Source organism: Talpa europaea (assembly GCF_964194135.1).
Source record: "Talpa europaea genome assembly, chromosome: 11".
NCBI lineage: Eukaryota > Metazoa > Chordata > Mammalia > Eulipotyphla > Talpidae > Talpa > Talpa europaea.
The window spans coordinates 100,250,172-100,268,845 of NC_140078.1; the positions used below are offsets into that span (position 1 = coordinate 100,250,172).

At 56.8% G+C, this 18,674-nt stretch overlaps 1 protein-coding gene across 1 annotated transcript in view; it reads right to left on the reverse strand.

Moving 5' to 3' along the window:
- The window catches only part of IRAK2 (interleukin 1 receptor associated kinase 2), a gene marked incomplete at both ends in the record, with an annotated part of 44,870 nt that overhangs the window by 20,965 nt on the left and 5,231 nt on the right, over positions 1–18,674 (reverse strand). Inside the window, 2 exons of the mRNA XM_084247836.1 lie at positions 2,084–2,227; positions 15,625–15,807. Of these exons, the coding sequence (XP_084103962.1) occupies positions 2,084–2,227; positions 15,625–15,807 (327 nt within the window). The remainder of the gene's footprint in view (positions 1–2,083; positions 2,228–15,624; positions 15,808–18,674) is intronic.

The following is an 18,674-nucleotide window of genomic DNA, read 5'->3' on the forward strand; positions in this document are numbered from 1 at the left end:
AGCCAAGCCCCCCGGGGTGGGGTTGCTCAGCAAGGCACCTGGGCCAGAAGTCCGAGGGCGGGGCCGGGCTCTCCCACCTGCCTGTGCCCCACACGTCCCAGCCACGGCCACCTCCACTTTCTCCCCTCCCATGAGACAAGCCCTGGGCTTGAACTTTGGGGCCTAATGGAATCGGTGGTGTCCCAGGAGAAGACGACTTTGGGTTCTCTGATAAAATTAAAGATGACTCTTACATTCAGTTTGGGCAAAGATAGGCCATCAGCTTCCTGTCTGTGGTTGTACTTACAATCTGGACTTCTGGGGTGCTTGTGCGAGGGGAAGGGGAGTTTACCCTCCAGGGGTCAAAGGCTGGTGCGGCCTGGCCAGGGCACATGCCTGCTGTCTCCTCTGTCCCGACCAGAGCCCTCCTACAAGTTCCCTATTTTATTTTCTTTATCTCTTTGACTATGAACCCGCTTCACATTTGATTTAAGCCACTGCCCCTGACCTGTCATTGCTGATTGAACTTCTGCAATTTTCTTCTTTTTTAATCTTCAGCTACAGGAAATAATTCACATTCCTGGAGCAAGAAGTAATTTCCCAGACTCACCCTATCTGCTGTGTCTGGAATGTTCTTAATAGGATCAGGTGACATTTAGCAAGTGCAACACCAGGTGCATGCCTCCTTCCCATGACAGGACGGCAGGGGTCTGCCACTCCAAGATGAAGAAACTCAGGTACAGAGAGGCTGAGCCATTCCCCTGCTAGAAAGTGGCAGAGCTGGGATTCAATGGGCGCCTCTCCTCCAGCCGACCAGACCCCACCAGGAACCGCCCCATGATCTGAGCTTCCAGGATGAGGCTCTTCAGCCTAATACTCTGCAGGGCGCAGAGGGGCACCAGGTTCCAGGGGAGCAGCGGGGAGCAGCACCCCTCGGGAAATCATCCACTGGCTGAGTCTCTCCACCCTCTGGCAAACTGCCCCGGAGCCCATCACTGGCTGCCAGGGATGGAGACACATCCCCTCCGCAGGCTCGGGATAGCAGCGTGTGCTCAGGGGCATCACGTGGCTTGTAACATGGGGATCAAATCCATGCTACTCCCACGGCCTTGAGTGGGGCCGCTTCCCTCTCTGTGCTCCGGGCACTGAGAACAAAGCTCAGGCCTTCAAGTGCAGGGGGAGGGGGTGCGGACTGGGCATGCGAGGGGCAACTATGTGAAAACAACAGTGCGGTTGTCTCTGTGCTTCAGCTTCCTGTCTGAGAAGTGGGGGTGACGACGCCCCCTCGCTGGGCTGGCGGGGACTGAACGGGCACACCCCTGAAGGGCTCAGGACTGAGTCCAGCGCGCAGGAAGCTCTCAGTGACCGCGCTGGTTCTTTTCATGGAGACGGTGATGAATGGTATACACTCTTTTGTTACCTGGTTTTTTCACTTTTTAGGCTCAATATAGTGTGGACACATGGCCATGTGCAAACTGCTGTCGATGGCAAATCCTCACTTAACTCGTCGTGGTTGACAGGTTCTTGGAAACTGACTTTAAAAGTCAGACAATGCGGGACAAAAAGGCCTTCGAATAAGGTCGGTTCTCTCCACACTGGCCGGGATTGTTCTTTTCTCATCGGTGTTGTAATGAAATAACGTGGACCAGTGCTGCTGAAGACGCTGCTAACGGTGTTTTATCATCTGTCACTAATTCCCTCATCCCCACGGTTGTTTTCATTCTTGGCATATGACCGCATGTGCCAGGCTGAATACCATCCACAAAAATCTTCTTTTCTTTAAATGAATCCCCTGGATTTTTATTTATTTACTTTTGGGTAGAAGAACTGGGGTGCGGGGAGTGAGAGGTGTGGGGAGTGAGAGGATTCACCAGAGACAGAGTGGGGAGCAGAACAGGCAGATGTGCTGAAATCCACTGCTGAGGGGAGCAGCAGGGAGACAGGAGAGGTCTGCTCTGCCATGTGGGTAGCACCCTGGCCGGGGATCGAACTCAGGCCACAGCAGTACTAGCACTGAGACTTAACCCCTAGGGCACCCGGGAGGCTCTGAATCCCCTTAGAATTAAAAAAAAAAAAAAAAAAAGTGAAATATAATCAAAACTACCTGGGTCTGGGGAGGTGGCTGGCGTCACAGGCTGCTCCTTCGCTCCATCCTCGGGGTTTCTCCAGGGAGCTGCCAAAGGCCTTTCTGACTTCTCAGCAGCCGGGAAGTCTGGCACAGGGGACTTGACTTCAGGTATTGGTTTCCCTGAAACCAGAGGGAAAGAAGAAAGTTACTACTATTCCACCAAGCGGGCGAGCTCTGGGGAGCTGGGGAGCTGGGTCCTGTTCCCGACTCTGCCTCAAATGCCCAGTGTGCCCAGGCAGGGTGTCCCCCTTGTCTGCTGTGAAACGAGGCTGTTCGTGGAGCGATGGGTCCTGATGTCAGTTCATTCCTGACGTCCTGAGCCAGACAAGCAGGCTTTCTCACCCTATTGGCTGTATGAACTTAGCTAAGTCACTTTCCTTCTCTGAGCTGCTCTCCTCGCCTCTAAACTGGAGAGTGTAGTAATGACCACATCTGCCGGGCCCACCTGGGGCAGCTGGAAAGAGAGACATGAGAACAGACACAAAAGGCTGTGCCAGACCAACCACTTTCCTGAGCATGGGAGGAAGTTAGAGATGTCCCTCCTTCAAGGTCCCTCAACAAGTGCTGGGGTCAAACAGCTTCCCCTACGGTGACCATGTGCAGCTGGGCCGAGCCCGGGCCCAGCTCCACATAATCAGATCCTCCCAAGGTCTTTGCGCTTCACCCCTGTTGGCGGGGAGGAAGCTGAGGCCCCAGCAGGTCCGGGACTTGCCAGGATCAGCCCTCGGCGGGCAGAGCTGGCCCGAGTAGAGGTCACCTGCCTCCTAAAGAGGAATCACTTCCCCTTTGCCTCCACCTGGGAACCCCCAGGGCGAGCTTCAGTGGGCTCTCGGAGCAGCAGCTTCCTCTTCTCCCCATCCCCGGTACCCGCTGCCCTGCTGCCCCCTCCAGGTCCTCCCCAGGCTGCAGTGCTAAAACACCCACTCCCCTGCCTGGAGCCTCCCGTTCGGGTAAACGCACACTCTCCACCAGAGAGCCCTGGGCCTCCATCACCTCCCAGAGCAAACCTGAACCCTGCAGCCCTGCCTTCAAGGCCCTGTACCCTCTGGTGGTCGGGGCTGGACCCACATTCACACGCCGACAAGCACAGCCCAGCCCCAGTGTGACTTTCACTTCCACACCTCCTCCGTGCGCACAAAGGCCCAGATGGGTGCAAGGGTTTGTCCCAGTGACACAGCTGGCAAGATGCAGACCCGGAGCTACCCTTGCGAGGGTGACTAGGGCAGAGAGAGTGACTCAGACACCACTGTCCTCACCAGGCCCCTGGCCAGGCTGGCCCCAACCTGACCCCTCACTCAGGCCTCCTGGTGACAGGTTGCCCTCCCCCCACCAACACACAGCCATTTCCGGTAGAGGCCAGGCCCCAGGCTGGAGGCTCTGGTTACATTGGTTACACCAGCTTCCAACAGGCCCTGGCTGCACCCCAAAATGTCCCCGTGGCCCCGGAAAAAGCCCTTTCCTGGATCTGCTGCCCAGCTGAGCCTCAGTTTCCTCATCAGTAAAATGGTTGGGGGGGCAGGTCACGGGACCCAGGACCCTAAGTTCCCTGGCTGCAGGCATTAGTCATTCTGTGGGCATTTTTGGCAGGACCGTCAAGGCCACCGTGGCTGAGCTCCGTGGCCAAGATCCATGGCCTCCATCATGGGAAACAGAAGAGGCTTCCTTAGGTCTCATTCTGAGGAGAGTCCAGCTTCCCCTTTCCTCGATCTTCCCACCGTGACTGACACGCTGGCTGACAGCGGCCCAGGCAGGCTCACACAGGGCAACCCGCCTCTTAGGGGTGGCCGGCTCAGCACCCCCAAGTCAGCTGACAGAACCCCACGTCAGGCAGCAGGGACAATCGGATGAGGAGTCTGTTTCCTGTGAAAGCCCCGTCTCAGCACGCTGCGGGTTTTCAGAGAGACGGCAAATAATGCGCATCTACGTGAAGCCTCTTCACTCTGCTCTCCAGGCACCTGGCCTGAGTGGGAGGGTGCAAGGCGGGCTTGGCTTCTCCCACCTCAAAACCAGCGGAGGGAGGGTGCGAGGCTTCCCTGGGGCCTTCTCAAAAGACTCCACACATAAAGGTCATTCTTCAAGGTCACGACACCCCAAATTATCAGCTGAGACGAGGGTAGAAGAGGAAGCCTTGGTGCCTGAGGGCCGCACCTGCCTGCCGCTGGGGCTGCCTGGCTGTGTGCCCCACGCACATTCCTGGGCCCTCGCAGCTCATACGGTCTTCTGTGGAGTGGGGGTGACTGTGACCCCTCCTAGGTGATCCCAGGACTCAGGGGGATGAGCACATAGAGTCCCCCCTACACGCTTCTCCTGCCGGCAAAGCACCTTTGACTCCGACTCAGTGACTTCCATGTTGAAGCCTCCAGGGGAAAGTGACTCTCAGTGGCAGCAGCTTGGGGCCGGGTCCTGATAGGCAGGGGCTGTGGGGCAGTCATCCCGGACCCCACCTGGGGCATGGGGACCTGCTCCCCTGCCTGTGCCCATGGAGGACAGGCAGCTTGGGCGCCCCTCCCTGCTGGAACCCCCCAGACCAGAGGAACAGCTAACCCGAAGCTCCCGAGGGTTGACACGTCAGTTCTCAGAGCAGTGAAATCAGAGCCAGGGTGGGGCCGAGAACCACTGACTGAACCAGAGGACGAGGACTGAGCGTCAGGCCCCGGAGGTCAGAGCTTGGGGGCAGAGCATTTCTCTGTGCCCCCTTCACCATGGCCAAGGGTGATGGCCCGGTGTCTCTTCCTCTGTGTATTTCTAGGCTGTCCCACCTGCTTGCTAGTGAGCCTGGGGCGGGCGCCTTCAGCCTGGAGCCAGATGCTGACTCCAGTCACATCCAGTGCTCGGCCAGCCAGTCAGACGGGGCTCGCCAGCAAGCTCACGTCCTAAGTGTCAGTTTCCTCACCTGCCCCAGGAGACCAGCCCTGTCCCCCACCCTCCAGGGAGCCACCTGAGGATGGAAGAAGCGACTGCTCAGCAGTTAGAAGCTGTTGTTATCATTTACTATTATATTGTTACCCCGATCTGGAGGGCAGGCTTCGCCCTGCGCACCTCCCTGCAGGTGTGGCCCATTACTCAGCTAACAGCTCCGGGGAGAGGCCCAAGCGCTCTCTCTGTGTCACACTTGAATCAAGTGAGACCCAGTGTAACTACCTGGTCTATATTCGGCGTCTTTACTCCCCACCCCCTTCACTGGCAAGGCTAAGCCCCTGGGTCCTCGCCCGGTGCCTCCCTGCTGCCCAGGAACACTGAACGCAGAGGCTACTCGGAAGCTCAGGGGGCCCCAGCTGCTGATGAGGCATTTCCTTGGTGAGCACACCCTGGAAATCCCCCCCACTTTCACAGCCCTGAAGTGAAACAACAATGCACTATTTGTATACTTGTTTTTATTCTTTGGCTGACTCATGTGGACCTTGAACACGCAAAAGTAATTTTGGCCGTAACTGAAGGGCCCTGGTGCCAACCACATCAGGGACAGATAGAGCTCTCTGGGCCCTCTTTTCTGTTCCCTTCTCATCCCTGGGGTTGATGAGCCTCCTGGGCACCCGAACCATCGCATACACACGTGCACACACACGTGCACACGCGCACAACTCAAGCCAGGCTCAGATCAGGCAACCCTGAGGCGTGACCTGTCTCCTATTCACTGTTTCTGGTTCTCAGGGAGCCCAAAGCCCCCAGCTGCCGGTGTGACTCACCCTTCCTTACTCATTCATTCACGGTGCCAGGGCCTGCCAAGGCCATCTGTTGTCAAAACTGAGTGAGAAAGATAACTTTTTTAAAAGATTTAAAAAAAAGCTGACATCATCCTGACATTAAGCTGGTCAACTAGAAACACCTCATTATAAGTAGGGAGGAGTACTATGCTGAAAACATGCGAGGGGGCGGTACCTGACAGACCTACTTATGTGGGGTGTCCAGGGAAGGCTTCTGTGAGCAGAGCTAGTGTAAGAAGAGACCCAAAGATGAACAGGATTCACCATGCGAAGGACGCAGGGTTGCTGGGGAGGAACCAGCCATCTAAGGAGAAGCAGCTGCATATGCAAAGGTCCTGAGGCAGAAAGCAGTTGAAATTAAATGAATGTGGGGCCAAGGTGGCAGGAAGGTGAGAGAAATGAAGAACGGGGCCAAGGGACCTCGTAGACCATGGCTAGGTAGAATTTCATCATGAACCCTTTGGGCTGAGATGACCTGTAGCAGAGACAGCCCCCACCTGGGCACCTTCTCAGAGCCCAGCCTCCCTTGCAATTCAGCTGGGAGGCGGCTGGTTCTGGGCAATGGATTTCAAGTGGAAATGTTCTCATCACTTCCTGGACAAAGCAATTAAGTCGAGGGAGACTTTTCCCCGCCAGGGTGACCACAGATGACTTAGCCGACCACAGGCTGCAGGAGGCCACTCCACCCATGCTGAACTTTGAGAAAGCAATCTTCGTTGTGTTGAGCCGAGATTTCAGGGTGTATCTATGGCCGTCACGCCACCTAGTCTGCCCAGGTCAGTGGGTCATCTCAGCCGGTGTCGATCCCTTCATCCCAGGGCAGCCGTGCTCCAACAGCAAGGCCTAGAACGTTCAATCCATGACAGTCCTCCAGGCACACAGCCTCCCCCTCGAGACCCGGGGGTGGTGTGTGTGCCCCATACACCTCTCTGTCCGCTCTCCCCCTGCTTCCGAGAAACCAGCAGCGAAGAAGGTCACGCTTCGTGCCAGGGAGCGACTATGCGTGGGAGGATGTCAGGCCCTGGTCTGAGCAGACCTGGAGGAAGCATCACACCTCATGTTCTGAAGCCTCCCCGTTCACAAGGAGGGTGAACAAGGCCAAGTCTGCTCATGTTTTCAGGGGAGCTGACTCAACACCTGCCCCAGCAGGGCTGAAGGTCCTGTGGACCTGAACTGCAGCCCCTGAGGGGGTGGGGGAAGGACAAGGAGGGAGCACGCGCAGTGGGCTCTGGGGGGGACAGCGAGTGACCCCGTGGTGGGTGGCCATGGTGGGCACATCCGATGGGGGGATCCTAATGGGGCCACCGTTAAAAAAAAAAAAAACAAAAAAAAACCACAAATAAATGCATTTAAAACTAAAATAAAATGAACAGCCTATGTTGAATTCCAAGAAGCAATAACAGGCCCAGCAGACCTGACGTCCGTCGGCCCCCCACCCAGTAGCAAGTCCCTGGCAGCCCTGGCGCCCGAGCTCCGTGCACACTCTGACGCTGCCCGGTGGCGGGAAAGGGGTGGATATCGGGGAATTGCGGGGACCTTGCAACAGCTCGTCCTCCTTGGGAAAAAGAGCTCTTTTCCTGTTCGTTTTAGAAGAGCCGAAAATCCCCGCTGAATAGGAAGACAGCTCCAGGAAGGAAGTGACTTTGGTGGAGATGCCAGAGCAGAGGTCAGGGGTGCTGAGGTTGCACAACCCACAAAGACCTCGGGGACATTGTGAAACTGAAGAGAAACTCCTGGGAAGATGGTGGCAGCAGCCGGGAAGCAGCAGCCCTGCTCACCTCCCGAATGCTGCCAGATTCCAGAAGCTTCTGGTCCTCCACCTCAGGGGCCTGGGGCCTCACTCCACACAGCAGCCAGAACAATGACATGCTTTCCAGGGCGAAGCCCCCCAAAACCTTCCCTTTGCTCCAGGGAGAGCAAACCCTGGACCAGAGCCTTCGGGGCCGTGTGTGGCCCAACGGCCTCTCCCAGCCTCAGCCCCCCTGCTGGTGGCTGCACCCCAGAGGCCCCAGGTCCCTGTGGGCTGTGATCACGGTCACAGTTCCTCCCCACGCCAGGGCCAGGCTGCTGCGTGCGAGCAGCCCCTGTGTGGTCCCTTTGAAGGGAGGCTCGAGTTTCACTTCCCTTCCCTTCCACTCACAGCTGCCCCCCACCCACACACCCACCCACCACCCACACTTCTCCCCCCGCCACTCGCAGTGTAGTGGGCTCGGGGCTCTGTGTCATCCTCCTCTGGTCCCCTCCTGGGCTTGGGAGTTGGGGAAAGCCCCTCTCAGGAGGAGGCCTCATGAGCTAAGTCCCAGAGTGACAGGTGGCCCTGGGGACTCAGGGTGACTCTCGATGCCACATGCTGCCTGACTCCTGGACTCTACACCGTGGGGCTCCCCGAGACCCAGCAACGTCACCGTGGCCACCGTTTCACTCGAGCAGCAATGTCCAGCGTATTGGTTGATGGGAATCGGGGCAGTTGAAAAGGGGCCCCACGGCCAAACACATTTGAATGAGAAGCCGGCACCGTCTCTGGGCTGCGGGACCAGCAGGGCCTCAGGGGTCTGCCCGCGCAACCCTCCCAGGCTGGGGCTGCGAGGACGCGACCCGGCGCCGAATTCAGAGGCACAGGGTTGGGGTGCTACTCTAGACTAGGGAGGACATGCCCTAGTCTAGTCTAGGGTGGCTCCGCCTCCTGTGATGACCCAGAGACCTTGACCTTGCAGGCCCATCCACGGAGACCTCTTTCCCGGGTCTCTCCCGCTGGTCTCCGTGGGGGAGCCACGTCTCCAGCTGACAGTGGGAATCGGGCGGTGCTGCCCGAGCTGACAGAACTAAACACATGAGAGTATTTTTTAAAATTTGCAAAAGCAATCCGTAGAGGCACTCAAAAGCATGCTGGAAATACCTTGGAAATACCTTGAAAGCGGGGAGGGCAGGTGTGCATAAGGCAAATCCTCGCTAGAGGTTAGTAAACAGTATTTAAATCGATAAACATGAAACGAAGAATGGCACAAGCACATTATTTACAGATAGTGCGAGCGTGGCAGAGAACTTCCATTCTTCCTGTCTCCCGATATTCCAGAGCCTTTGCTAGGCCCGGGGCTGACTCGCTTAAAAAAATCACACCTCCCGGGCTCGGTGGTAGCTGGCGTCGGTCACGCGTCTAAGTTCCAGGCCATCGGACTGGGGGAAATGGTGTGCGCATCTTCCAGAGTTTACCCTTAAGAGGAAGGGGCGTCCCCTGCAGCTGATGCGGCAGAAGGTGGCGCAGGAGCAGGTACCCCAAACCACATGGTAAGGGCAGCAGGATAAGGCAGGCCAAGCCTGAGCCCCCGCCACCGTGACGCGCCGCGTCAGCGCTGCACTGCCCGCCGATGGCCAGACGCCCTCTTTGGTTTCAGCTGATGCTCTCTAGGCCTTTCTTACGGCAGCCGGCAGCCGAGCCAACGCAGTAACTAGCAGAGAATTTCGCTGAGACCCTGACACCACTGTCTGAAAGGTCACGCCTCTCACACCAAACAGCCCCGGCAATGCTCGGGTCCATATGCCGGGAGACTCTCCACTCTCGGGAGAAGGCGCAAATGTCTACAGGTCCTTTCTCTCTCGGGGATCCCCAGCGGAGCTGGACCATGTAGAACGGAGATGGTGAAAGAAACTGGAGCGGAGTGGGGGATGAGCCGCCCCAGGTCCTCTGGGCATAGGAGCACTAATCTACTGTCCAAACAACGTGTCCACCACGCTGTCCGAGAGGCGCCAGGCTAGCCAGTGCCTTCGCTCCTGACTAATGAATGTCTCACAGTTTCCTGGGCAGAAAGGCTGGGTCAGACTTGCATGGCAGGAGTGTGACCCGTCTGCATGTGCCCAGGCCTGGCCCCGCCAGAACAGGCTGGGAGGCTGCCCTGCACCCTGCCTCATGGATCTGCCCTTTAAATAGCTCTCCTGGGGCTCCCTGCTGGCCTAGGGGTTGAGTCTCAGCGCCATCACTGCTGCTGCCTGGGTTCCATCCCAGCCAGGGAGCTGTCCCACAGGAAGCAGCAGACCTCTCCTGTCTCACCCGCTGCTCCCATCAGCAGTGGATTTCAGTAGATCCATCTGTTCTGTTCCCCACTCTGTCTCTGGTGAAACCTCTCCCACCCCACACACACCTCTGGACTGCACCCCAATCCTTATACACATACATAAATCTTAAAAAAAAAAAGAAATTAGGGGGAGAAGCACATGAAATTAGGGGGAGAAGCAGGGCAGGCTGCGCAGAGGCCAGTAAATGATCAAGACACCTCAGGGTTAAGAACTAAGACCCATCTGGGCTCGGTCTTTAGCTGCGGTTATCACATGCAGAACTGATTAGAAACCAAGAGACCAGAAGTGTCTAGTTTATTAAGAGAATAGTATTGCTAAAGAAACCACAGGCTTGGTGAGCTTTGCTGTGCCTTTCTATTCGCCGTCACCACCGAGTTTTGGGTTTTCTGGGGGAGCACGCGGGGAGCAGATACTGAATCACTAGGGGCAGATGGAGAAGCCTGAGCATCACCCCCAGATCCTGGGCCAGATTAGGACTCTAGGCCTGTCTCCCCAAGTCACCTGTAGAAGACAGATATGTGGGTGCCCAACGGGGGGGACTTATGGGAGACTGCTGTCCCACCAACATTTATTCCCTCGCCACCAGAGTGACAGAGCTGTGGATGTACACATGACTTCCCAGTGAAAGATCACATTTCCCGGCCTCCCTTGCAACTAGATGGGGTCATATGACCCAGGCCCGGCCAGGGGCCTGCAAGTACAGTTTGGTGTGGGGCTTCCAGCCAAGCCCTCCCTGCTGGCTGGAAAGTGCGCTGGAGGCAGAGAGAGGTGACTTCAGGTACAAGTCAGCAGCCAGGTGTCCAAGACCGCCTGGTCCTCCATCAGCCCTGGGCACATGGGTGCCTCATGAGAGAGAAATACAAGTGTCTTATTTAAGTCGATATAGGTTTCATGGTTGACAAATTGAATCACACTCTGCCAGGGTCCTGAGGGACATGGAAGGAGACTCTTGAAAAAGACAGAGATATGGCAAGAGGCCTGCAGGGGCTGACACCAGCAGCTGGTACCCTGACTTGTGCTTTTTTTTTTTTAAGATTTATTTATTCATGCATACAAGAGCTGGGGTACAGGCCAGAGATGCGGGGGGGTGGGGTTGAGAGGAATCACCAGAGACAGAGGGGAACAGAACAGGCAGAGTGACTGAAGTAAATTGCTGAGGGGAGTAGCAGGCAAGACAGGAGAGGTCTGCTTTGCCATGTGGGTTGCTCCCTGGCTGGCCAGGAATCGAACTCATGCTGCAGAGGCTGTGGATTGCTTCACAGCGCAGTGCTTAACCCCTTGCGCCACCAGGGAGGCCCCCTTGACTTGTGCTTTGATTTTGCTCCTTTCCTTGCAGACCTGCAGGCCCCGAATGCCCCTTCCCCATGGGCCTCCACCAGAAGGCGCCTTAGACAGTGACAAGCTTTTGGGCCTCCATTGTCCCACTCTGGGCCAACAATGTTTGGCTGGACATTTACCCACGAGGGGATGGCTAACTCTGGGTGCTTGACTTGGGTATTTTATGGAAAAACTTTTAAACTATATTATTTCCCTTCTCTCCTTTCCACTGCACCCTAATTATATTAAAGTTCTTTTCCATGGAGGGTCTTACACACCAAGAGTATGTTTGGTCTTTATGGGACCGATGGCAGAGCCCATTTAGAGGTGCAGGCTCGAGGTTGCAGAGTGCCCCTCCCCCTGCCTCCCCCTGTAACAACACTGGTCTTGTTACAGGTCAAGGAGAGGGGCACCCCAGAACCCCCAAAGCTGCCCACTCTACATAGGTCCTGTCATCTGCCGCATCAAAACAAAACATATAAGGCCTTTAATAGAAAGGAACTTTACATTTATTTTTTAAATTTTTTTTTATTTTTTTTGTTTATAGAGGCATGTTTTTTATTTATTTATTTTGTTTGTTTGTTTGTTTTGTTTATACAAGCACTGGGTACAGTCAGAAGCGCGGGAGGGTGAGAGAATTCACCAGAGCCAGAGCGGGGAGCAGAGCAGGCAGAAGTACACTGCTGAGGGGAGCAGCGGGCGGCAGGAGAGGTCTGCGCGCCATGTGGGACCCTCCTCCAGTGGCCGGGGAGCAGCCGGGGATCAAACCGGCGCCGCAGAGGCTGCCGGCAGCTTCGCAACCCAGCGCTCAACCACTGCGCCACCAGGGAGGCCCTAGAAAGGAACTTTAATACAATCAGCATGCAATACAGAAAAGAGGGAGAACGGAGAAGGATATAGTTTCCAAACCAAGCATCCGAAGTTACCCATCCCCTCCTGGGTAAATGTCCAGCCAAACAGGACTGGCTCAAAGCAGGGCCTCTGAGGCCCCAAAACCTGACACACATCTAAGACACCTCCTTGCGGGGACCCATAGGGAAGGGGCAGAAACAGCCAGACAAGTCTGGAAGGAAAAGAGTAAAATCAAAATCGAGGTCAACTCTGCCATTGTTAACCTCCCCACGGGTCTCTCACCCACGTCTGTTTCACCCAGTCCAGCAGCAAGAAGCCAGTGCAGCTTCTCCACGAGTCTCTCTGCTCCGTATGCCTCCTCCAGGCCTCCTTCTGGTTCTCCATCCTGCTCCTTCCTTCCCCATTCCCTCTCCAGCTTCCTCTTAAGTGGGTCAGGAAACCCTCCCTTAGGTGGGGCAGGGAACGTGGAAGCTTCCCTTTTCCCGGAGCACCCCCTGTTACAGCCTCGGCAGTTAAGGAACATAGACCTACAGGCCCAGACTTTACAGAGTGGGACTAGCAGCCACTCACAGGACAGGATTTCAAGAGAGTAGACACAAGTGTGGCCCCCAGTGGTCCCCACACACCCTGTCAGCTCAGGTGTAACCTCCTGCAGGCCTCAGCTGGTACGAGCGAGGTGTGCGGCAGGTGGGCCCATCTCCGTGTGTGTGCTCGCGCGTGTGTGTGAGAGAGAGAGAGCACACACTGACGTGCTCGCAACCACAACCTCACCTCACCGCACACTTTCTCAGAACGCGCCCAACGGTAAGCGCCACGCGGCTGTGTCACCCAGACACCTACGCCTCTGAGAAGCCACTTCAGAGCTGGGACTTGTGAGGAGTGTGGTTTTCAGGATGTGTTTTCGTCAAAGTTACTCCGAAGGCATGGTCAGCAGGAGCTGGGTTCCCAGGTGCCAGGGCAACTGAGCAAGGTCACGAAGCATCTAAGGCAAACGCAGTCAGGCCAAACCGCCCCACACGCCAGGAAGTCTCAGACTGACCCTCCGGAACGCGGCGCTGAAAAAGCTGCCCAGACCCCTCCACACCCGCCTCCAAGAAGGCGGGGGAGAGTCACAGCACTGGGGAGTTTTTTCCTAATGAAACAAAACCAAAAAAAATCCCAAAAACGAGAAAAAGAAAGTACCTTGCCAAGAACTCCAAACTTGAGCAAAATCACTAACGTGTGTTTCCAAGTGGAAACACACTTCCAAGCCCCTCCAGGCACGTTCACAAGGTCGAGGGAAGAGAGAAGAGGCTCAGAAACAAAGGTCAGACTCTCACAGCCGTGGAGGTTGCAGGTCCCCACCCCCACTTCGCGTGAAGCTCTCCAGGAAGCTTTCCACAAAGCTGATGAGAAAGGCCCTGAAGGAGGGCTTGACCTTCCAGTTCCCGAGCATGACCGCCAATCCCACCCTGACCAGACTGCAGCCCTGGGTGAGTCACGGCCACGTTGGTCTTCCTTGCATGAGAAGAAAACTGGAAAAGAAAGAAACTGAAAAAGGGGTCCTCAAGGGGCTGTGGGAGGAGCCACACTTAGCACCAGCAGCTGTCAGCCTCTGGGTCAGGGAAACTCGAATAAAGGTGACAGGCTGGGTCTGACAGTCTATCTATAAATCTGCGCTGCTGTTCCCTGACCTAAAATGGTTAAAATGATGTTCAAGATTAGGCCCCAGGCAGGCCCTGACATCAAGGCCCGTTGTCTATCTCCAAAGCGAGGGGCCGGTGTCTCACTCCCTGGTCTGCTGGGCTTCCGGCCTGGAGACAGCCATCGGCAGGGGCACAGCCAGGGCCTGGCACAGCCAGGGCCTGGCGCATTCCCCACCCCCTCTGTGGTGGACCTGGTGCAAGTCCAGGCCTAGACCAGCTCCTGACCGTGCTCGGTCCCGTGGCCTGCGCGCCCTCCTAGCTCTCCCCCCTCCCTCCCAGCCTCAAGAGTTTATCATTAATTTTCTCAAAACACAAAAAAAGTGGCAGGCACTCAAGAATCAGTAACATTCAATTGATAGCCGCTCAGTAATTATTTATCAGCATCTGGCCGGGGGCAGGTTTCGGTCACACCTGCCAAATGGAAGGCCAGGTGGTTTGGGCCTAGCTTGGGCCGAGGTCCCGGCAGCCTCCAGAGGAGGCTCATGCTTAGCACACAAGTTCAGACTTAGGAGCGCCCCGTCCCACTGACACAGGTAAGGCCGAGCAGGGAAAGGAAGGAGCTGCCCAGGTCTCTCGCCTGGGGCTGAGCGTGCAGGCACCTGTCACAGCCTCACTCAGGTGCAGGGCTTCCCGTGGGTTCCAGAGGCAGGTGGAGGCAGTGGTGGAGCAGACCACTCCTAGCCCGAGGAGAATGGTGGGTGGGGGAAGACAGGCCAGGCAGGGGCGGAGGTTTGGGGAGGAGGCCATGACTTGAGAAGAGCCCCCCAGTGGATTCTACATCACTTGCGCGCCGGGTGCAAGGGCGGAGCTGGCTGGAGCCTCCAGCTGGTGTGTTGCCACCACCTGCCCTACTACCTGGAGGAGTCCAGCCACCTCCACTACCAAGAGGCCTGGCATGGAAAGCTTTGTGGCTTCTGCACACCCCAAGTCTGCGAGCATCGCTAGGTGGCTGAAGAGCGGCCCCATAGGCCCCACGACAGCTCTGGTGTCCGCTGGGCGGCCCTGCAAGGCCAGCACGGGCTGCAGACTCAACCTCCCACCTGTGAGAACACCCACGGGCCCCGCTCTCCCGAATGATCTCTGGGGGAAGGGGTCTGTAAGCCCTGTCCCTCGGTCCTTGCTCTGGGTCCACACCCTTCCTTCTGGAAGCCCTCCCTGAGTCCAGAGGCCTGAGGGACAGAAAGACAGTAGATGGGGCCTCCCCGGTGGTGCAAGGGATTAAGTCCCAGCAGTATGAAGCTGTCCGCAGCCACTGTAGCATGAGGTTCCATCCCCGGCCAGGGAGATACCCACATGGCGTGGCAGACCTCTCCTGTCTCCCCGCTGCTCCCCTCAGCAGTGTATTTCAGTCTGCCTGTTCTGCTCTCCGCTCTGGCTCTGGTGAATCCTCTCACCCCCCACACCTCTGGCCTGTACCCCAGTTCTTGTATGCATAAATAAATAAATCTCTAAAAAAATTAAAGAAATAGGGCCTCCCCAGTGGCGCAGCGGTTGAGCGCTGGGTTGCGAAGCTGCCCGTAGCCTCTACAACGTCGGTTCGATCCCCGGCTGCTCCCCGGCCACCGGAGGAGGGTCCCACATGGCGCGCAGACCTCTCCTGCCGCCCGCTGCTCCCCTCAGCAGTGTACTTCGGTCCTTCTGCCTGCTCTGCTCCCCGCTCTGGCTCTGGTGAATTCTCTCACCCTCCCGCGCTTCTGACTGTACCCAGTGCTTGTATAAACAAACAAACAAACAAACAAACAAACAAATCTTTTTTTAAAAAATTAATAAATAAATCCAAAAAAAAAAAAGAAGAAAGAAAGAAAGAAAAACTGAAAGGGGGCCTGAGGGTGAGGGGGCACAGCCAGGCTGGGGTGTGTGGGGCCGCGGCTGGGCCGTGGCTACTCACAGTTCAGGATGATCTGGGCAGCGCGGTAGAGCTCCAGGCGGTGCAGCAGGTCGAGCAGCTGCTGGACGGTGGCCTGCCGCATGCCCCACCACCACAGCAGCTCCCGGGTGATGCTCACGCCCTGCACCCGCTCCATCGACTTGATCTTGCGCAGCTGGGTCAGGTCCGTGATCACATAGGAGGCTGGAAGGCAAGGACAGGGGCTGCTCAGCCAGAGGCGACCCTCCATGGAGCGCCCCGCGCCGGCGGCTCTGTCTGTAACAGCTCCCTCCACCCCAACTCTGGCTGAACCCGAACCCGCTGCCAGCTGCATCCACAGGCAACCCTGTCCTGACGCCGATTCCACTGACTACCTGCCATTAGGCACAGCGACACCTGAGCAGACGCCACTGACACCAGACTCAGGAGACCCCACGGGAGGCAGGGCGGGTGCTGGGGCAGGAGAGCCTGTGTCCTGGGCTCTAAGGGGGTGCTAGAACCCCACCTGCCTTCCCTTGATTCAAAATAACAGAATGGGCCCAAAGGAGTCCCTTCCCCTCAGCCCTGCGTCACCAAACTGAGACTGAGAGCAGTTCCCGGCTCCCTGAGGTGGGGACTTCAGCAGTCCATGAGGATTGCCAGGTCCACACCCAGGAGCTCATCATCCAGGGAGATCCCTGCCACCCCCTGAACGAAAACACTCTTCCACGACCAAGCCACGATCTGCCACGTCACTCCCCGGGCCGGGCCTCTGTCTATCCCCCTGCTCCGCACTGCTCGGCCGGCTCCTTTGAACTGCTGCGCCGCGGGCTGCTGACTCCTTGAAAGAAGCCAATCAGATCTTTAAACTCCACTCAGTTGAATTTTGGTTTTTTTAAACAGTTTTGGTGGCAGTGATGGGCTTCACAAGACAGACCTCTGCCGGCACAGGCGCCGGCGCCCATCACATGCACAGCTCTCGCGCCATTTCTGGGGGCCGCGCGCGCAAATTCCTCTGGTTCGAAGTTCCACTCTCTTTGCAGTCAGCGCCCGCCGGAACTGGCGCTCCGTTCCAGGGCAGAAGGCGCCACCTGCAACCCAAGCCTTGAGCACTCGCTCAGTCCCCACTTGCTCGAGCCTGCTGGCTCGCTGCCCAGGCTCCAGGCCCACGCTGGGAAGGGGCGGCCGTGCGCACCCACGGCCTCCTCACGCCAGCCTGGAGGAGCATCTCCTTGCTCACCTGCAGGTGAGCTGAGGCTACTGCGAACGAGGCCCTCGGAGCCGAGCTAGACACGGGGGACGTGGGTGAAGCACTCAGAAGCTGCCAGAGCACTTGACCTAACTCTGAGGCTCCCGAGTCAGGGAAAGTGCGTTGCTCCTGGAGCAAACTGATTCTAGGTCTCACCAGGCTCCTGAAAAGTTTCTGCCGACCAGGCATGGGAGACACAGCTCCCAAGCCCACAGCCGCGCCACATCCCTCGAGGCATCTGGGGGCTCCAGAGGCCCAGGCTTAGCTGAGCCTAGCGAGCCTCGAGCCTCAGGCTTGAGAGACCAGAGAGCACTGGCTGCAGGCGCACCTGCTTGTTTTCTGAGGACAAGTACAAAATGGCAGACTCGGCCTGAAACTCCAGGTTGAGAACTGCAGGGGTCACGACGGGAGGCCGCTGAGGATGAGAGAGAGCACGAGGACGTGCACACAGCAAGCGCGCCAAGCCGGCAGGAGGACACCGAGCTTAAGCAGAAAGGCCTGAAAATTCCAAAATAGCCCCATTGAGAAAGTCATCGCAAAGGACTGAAGGAAAATTAAAAGGTACCCAGAGGGACCTAAACAGCGCATAAGAAGGGTCCCCGCCCCGCCCCCAGCCTCTCCTCTCTAGCAGCTCGGTCCATAAACAATAACAAAATAATAGGTGGCACTTTCAATGGTCACATAGTATCCCACTGAGTTTACTGAAGTGAGAGAAGCAGTAAAAAAAAAAAATGAAGAGGGGCCTCCCTGGTGGTGCAGGGGTTAAGTCTCAGCGCTATGAAGCTATCGCCAGCCACTGCAGCACGAGTTCGAGCCCCGGCCAGCGAGCTGACCCACACCGTGCAGCAGACCTCTCCTGTCTCCCCCGCTGCTCCCCTCAGCAGTGGATTTCAGTGGATCCACCTGTTCTGCTCCCCACTCTGTCTCTGGTGAGTCCTCTCACTCCCCACACCTCGGCCTACATGCCAGTTCTTGTATGCATAAATAAATAAAAATAAATATTTAAATAAACAAAATGAAGAATAAAATAATCAGTTCCTGAATTTCAGAAATCGTAGTACAGGAATCCAGGTGATGCTTGCTGCAGAAACCAGCAGCCCAGGACACTTTTCCATTTGAAAAATACAAGTGAATGGGGCGGGGGAGGGAAGGCAGCCAACCAGGACCCCCACAACATAGGGCAGCGAACACCCCTAGGTTTGGACTTGCCCCTAAGCGCCTGGTGGGTGGGAAGAGGAAAGCCAGGAAGTGACAGTGGCTCTGCTCAGCCACCACCCTGAGGGATGGGGAAGGAGTCAACACCTCGGACAAGCACCCTGTTTGGGATGGAAAATTCTTGAGTTGCGACTTTAGTCACTGGAAACCACAGGCCAGATTCCTGGTCCATGGGAAGTGATGTCACAGGGGCTGGTTCCAGCGGCAGAGAAGAGGAAGGAACACCCCCTGCAGCACGGGGGCAGCTGGCGGCACACCTCCCGCTGTGATGTCATGGGGAGGCAGCGTGGTCGGTCATCCGGGAGCTCAGCCTGGCCCCAGCCCGGGGTGCGCTTGCTCATGGCACGCAAGGGGCACAGCAAGGACCCCCAAGGTGCCCAGCATTTCAGACACTTTGGTGCCATAAATGTGGCCTGTCTTAAGCTCTTGACATCAGTGTTTAACCGCCCCTTGCAGCAGGGAGACCAGAGGACATCTGGGGGGAGCAGCCCAGTGGAGGGCCCTGCTAATTCCACACCTGTTTTCTCAACGCCCAAGTGAGAATAACTGGTTATTACACAACATCTGGAAAGCAGGAGAAAACCACAGTCTCCATAACATCACACTGGGAAACCCCCCCAGAGAAAGT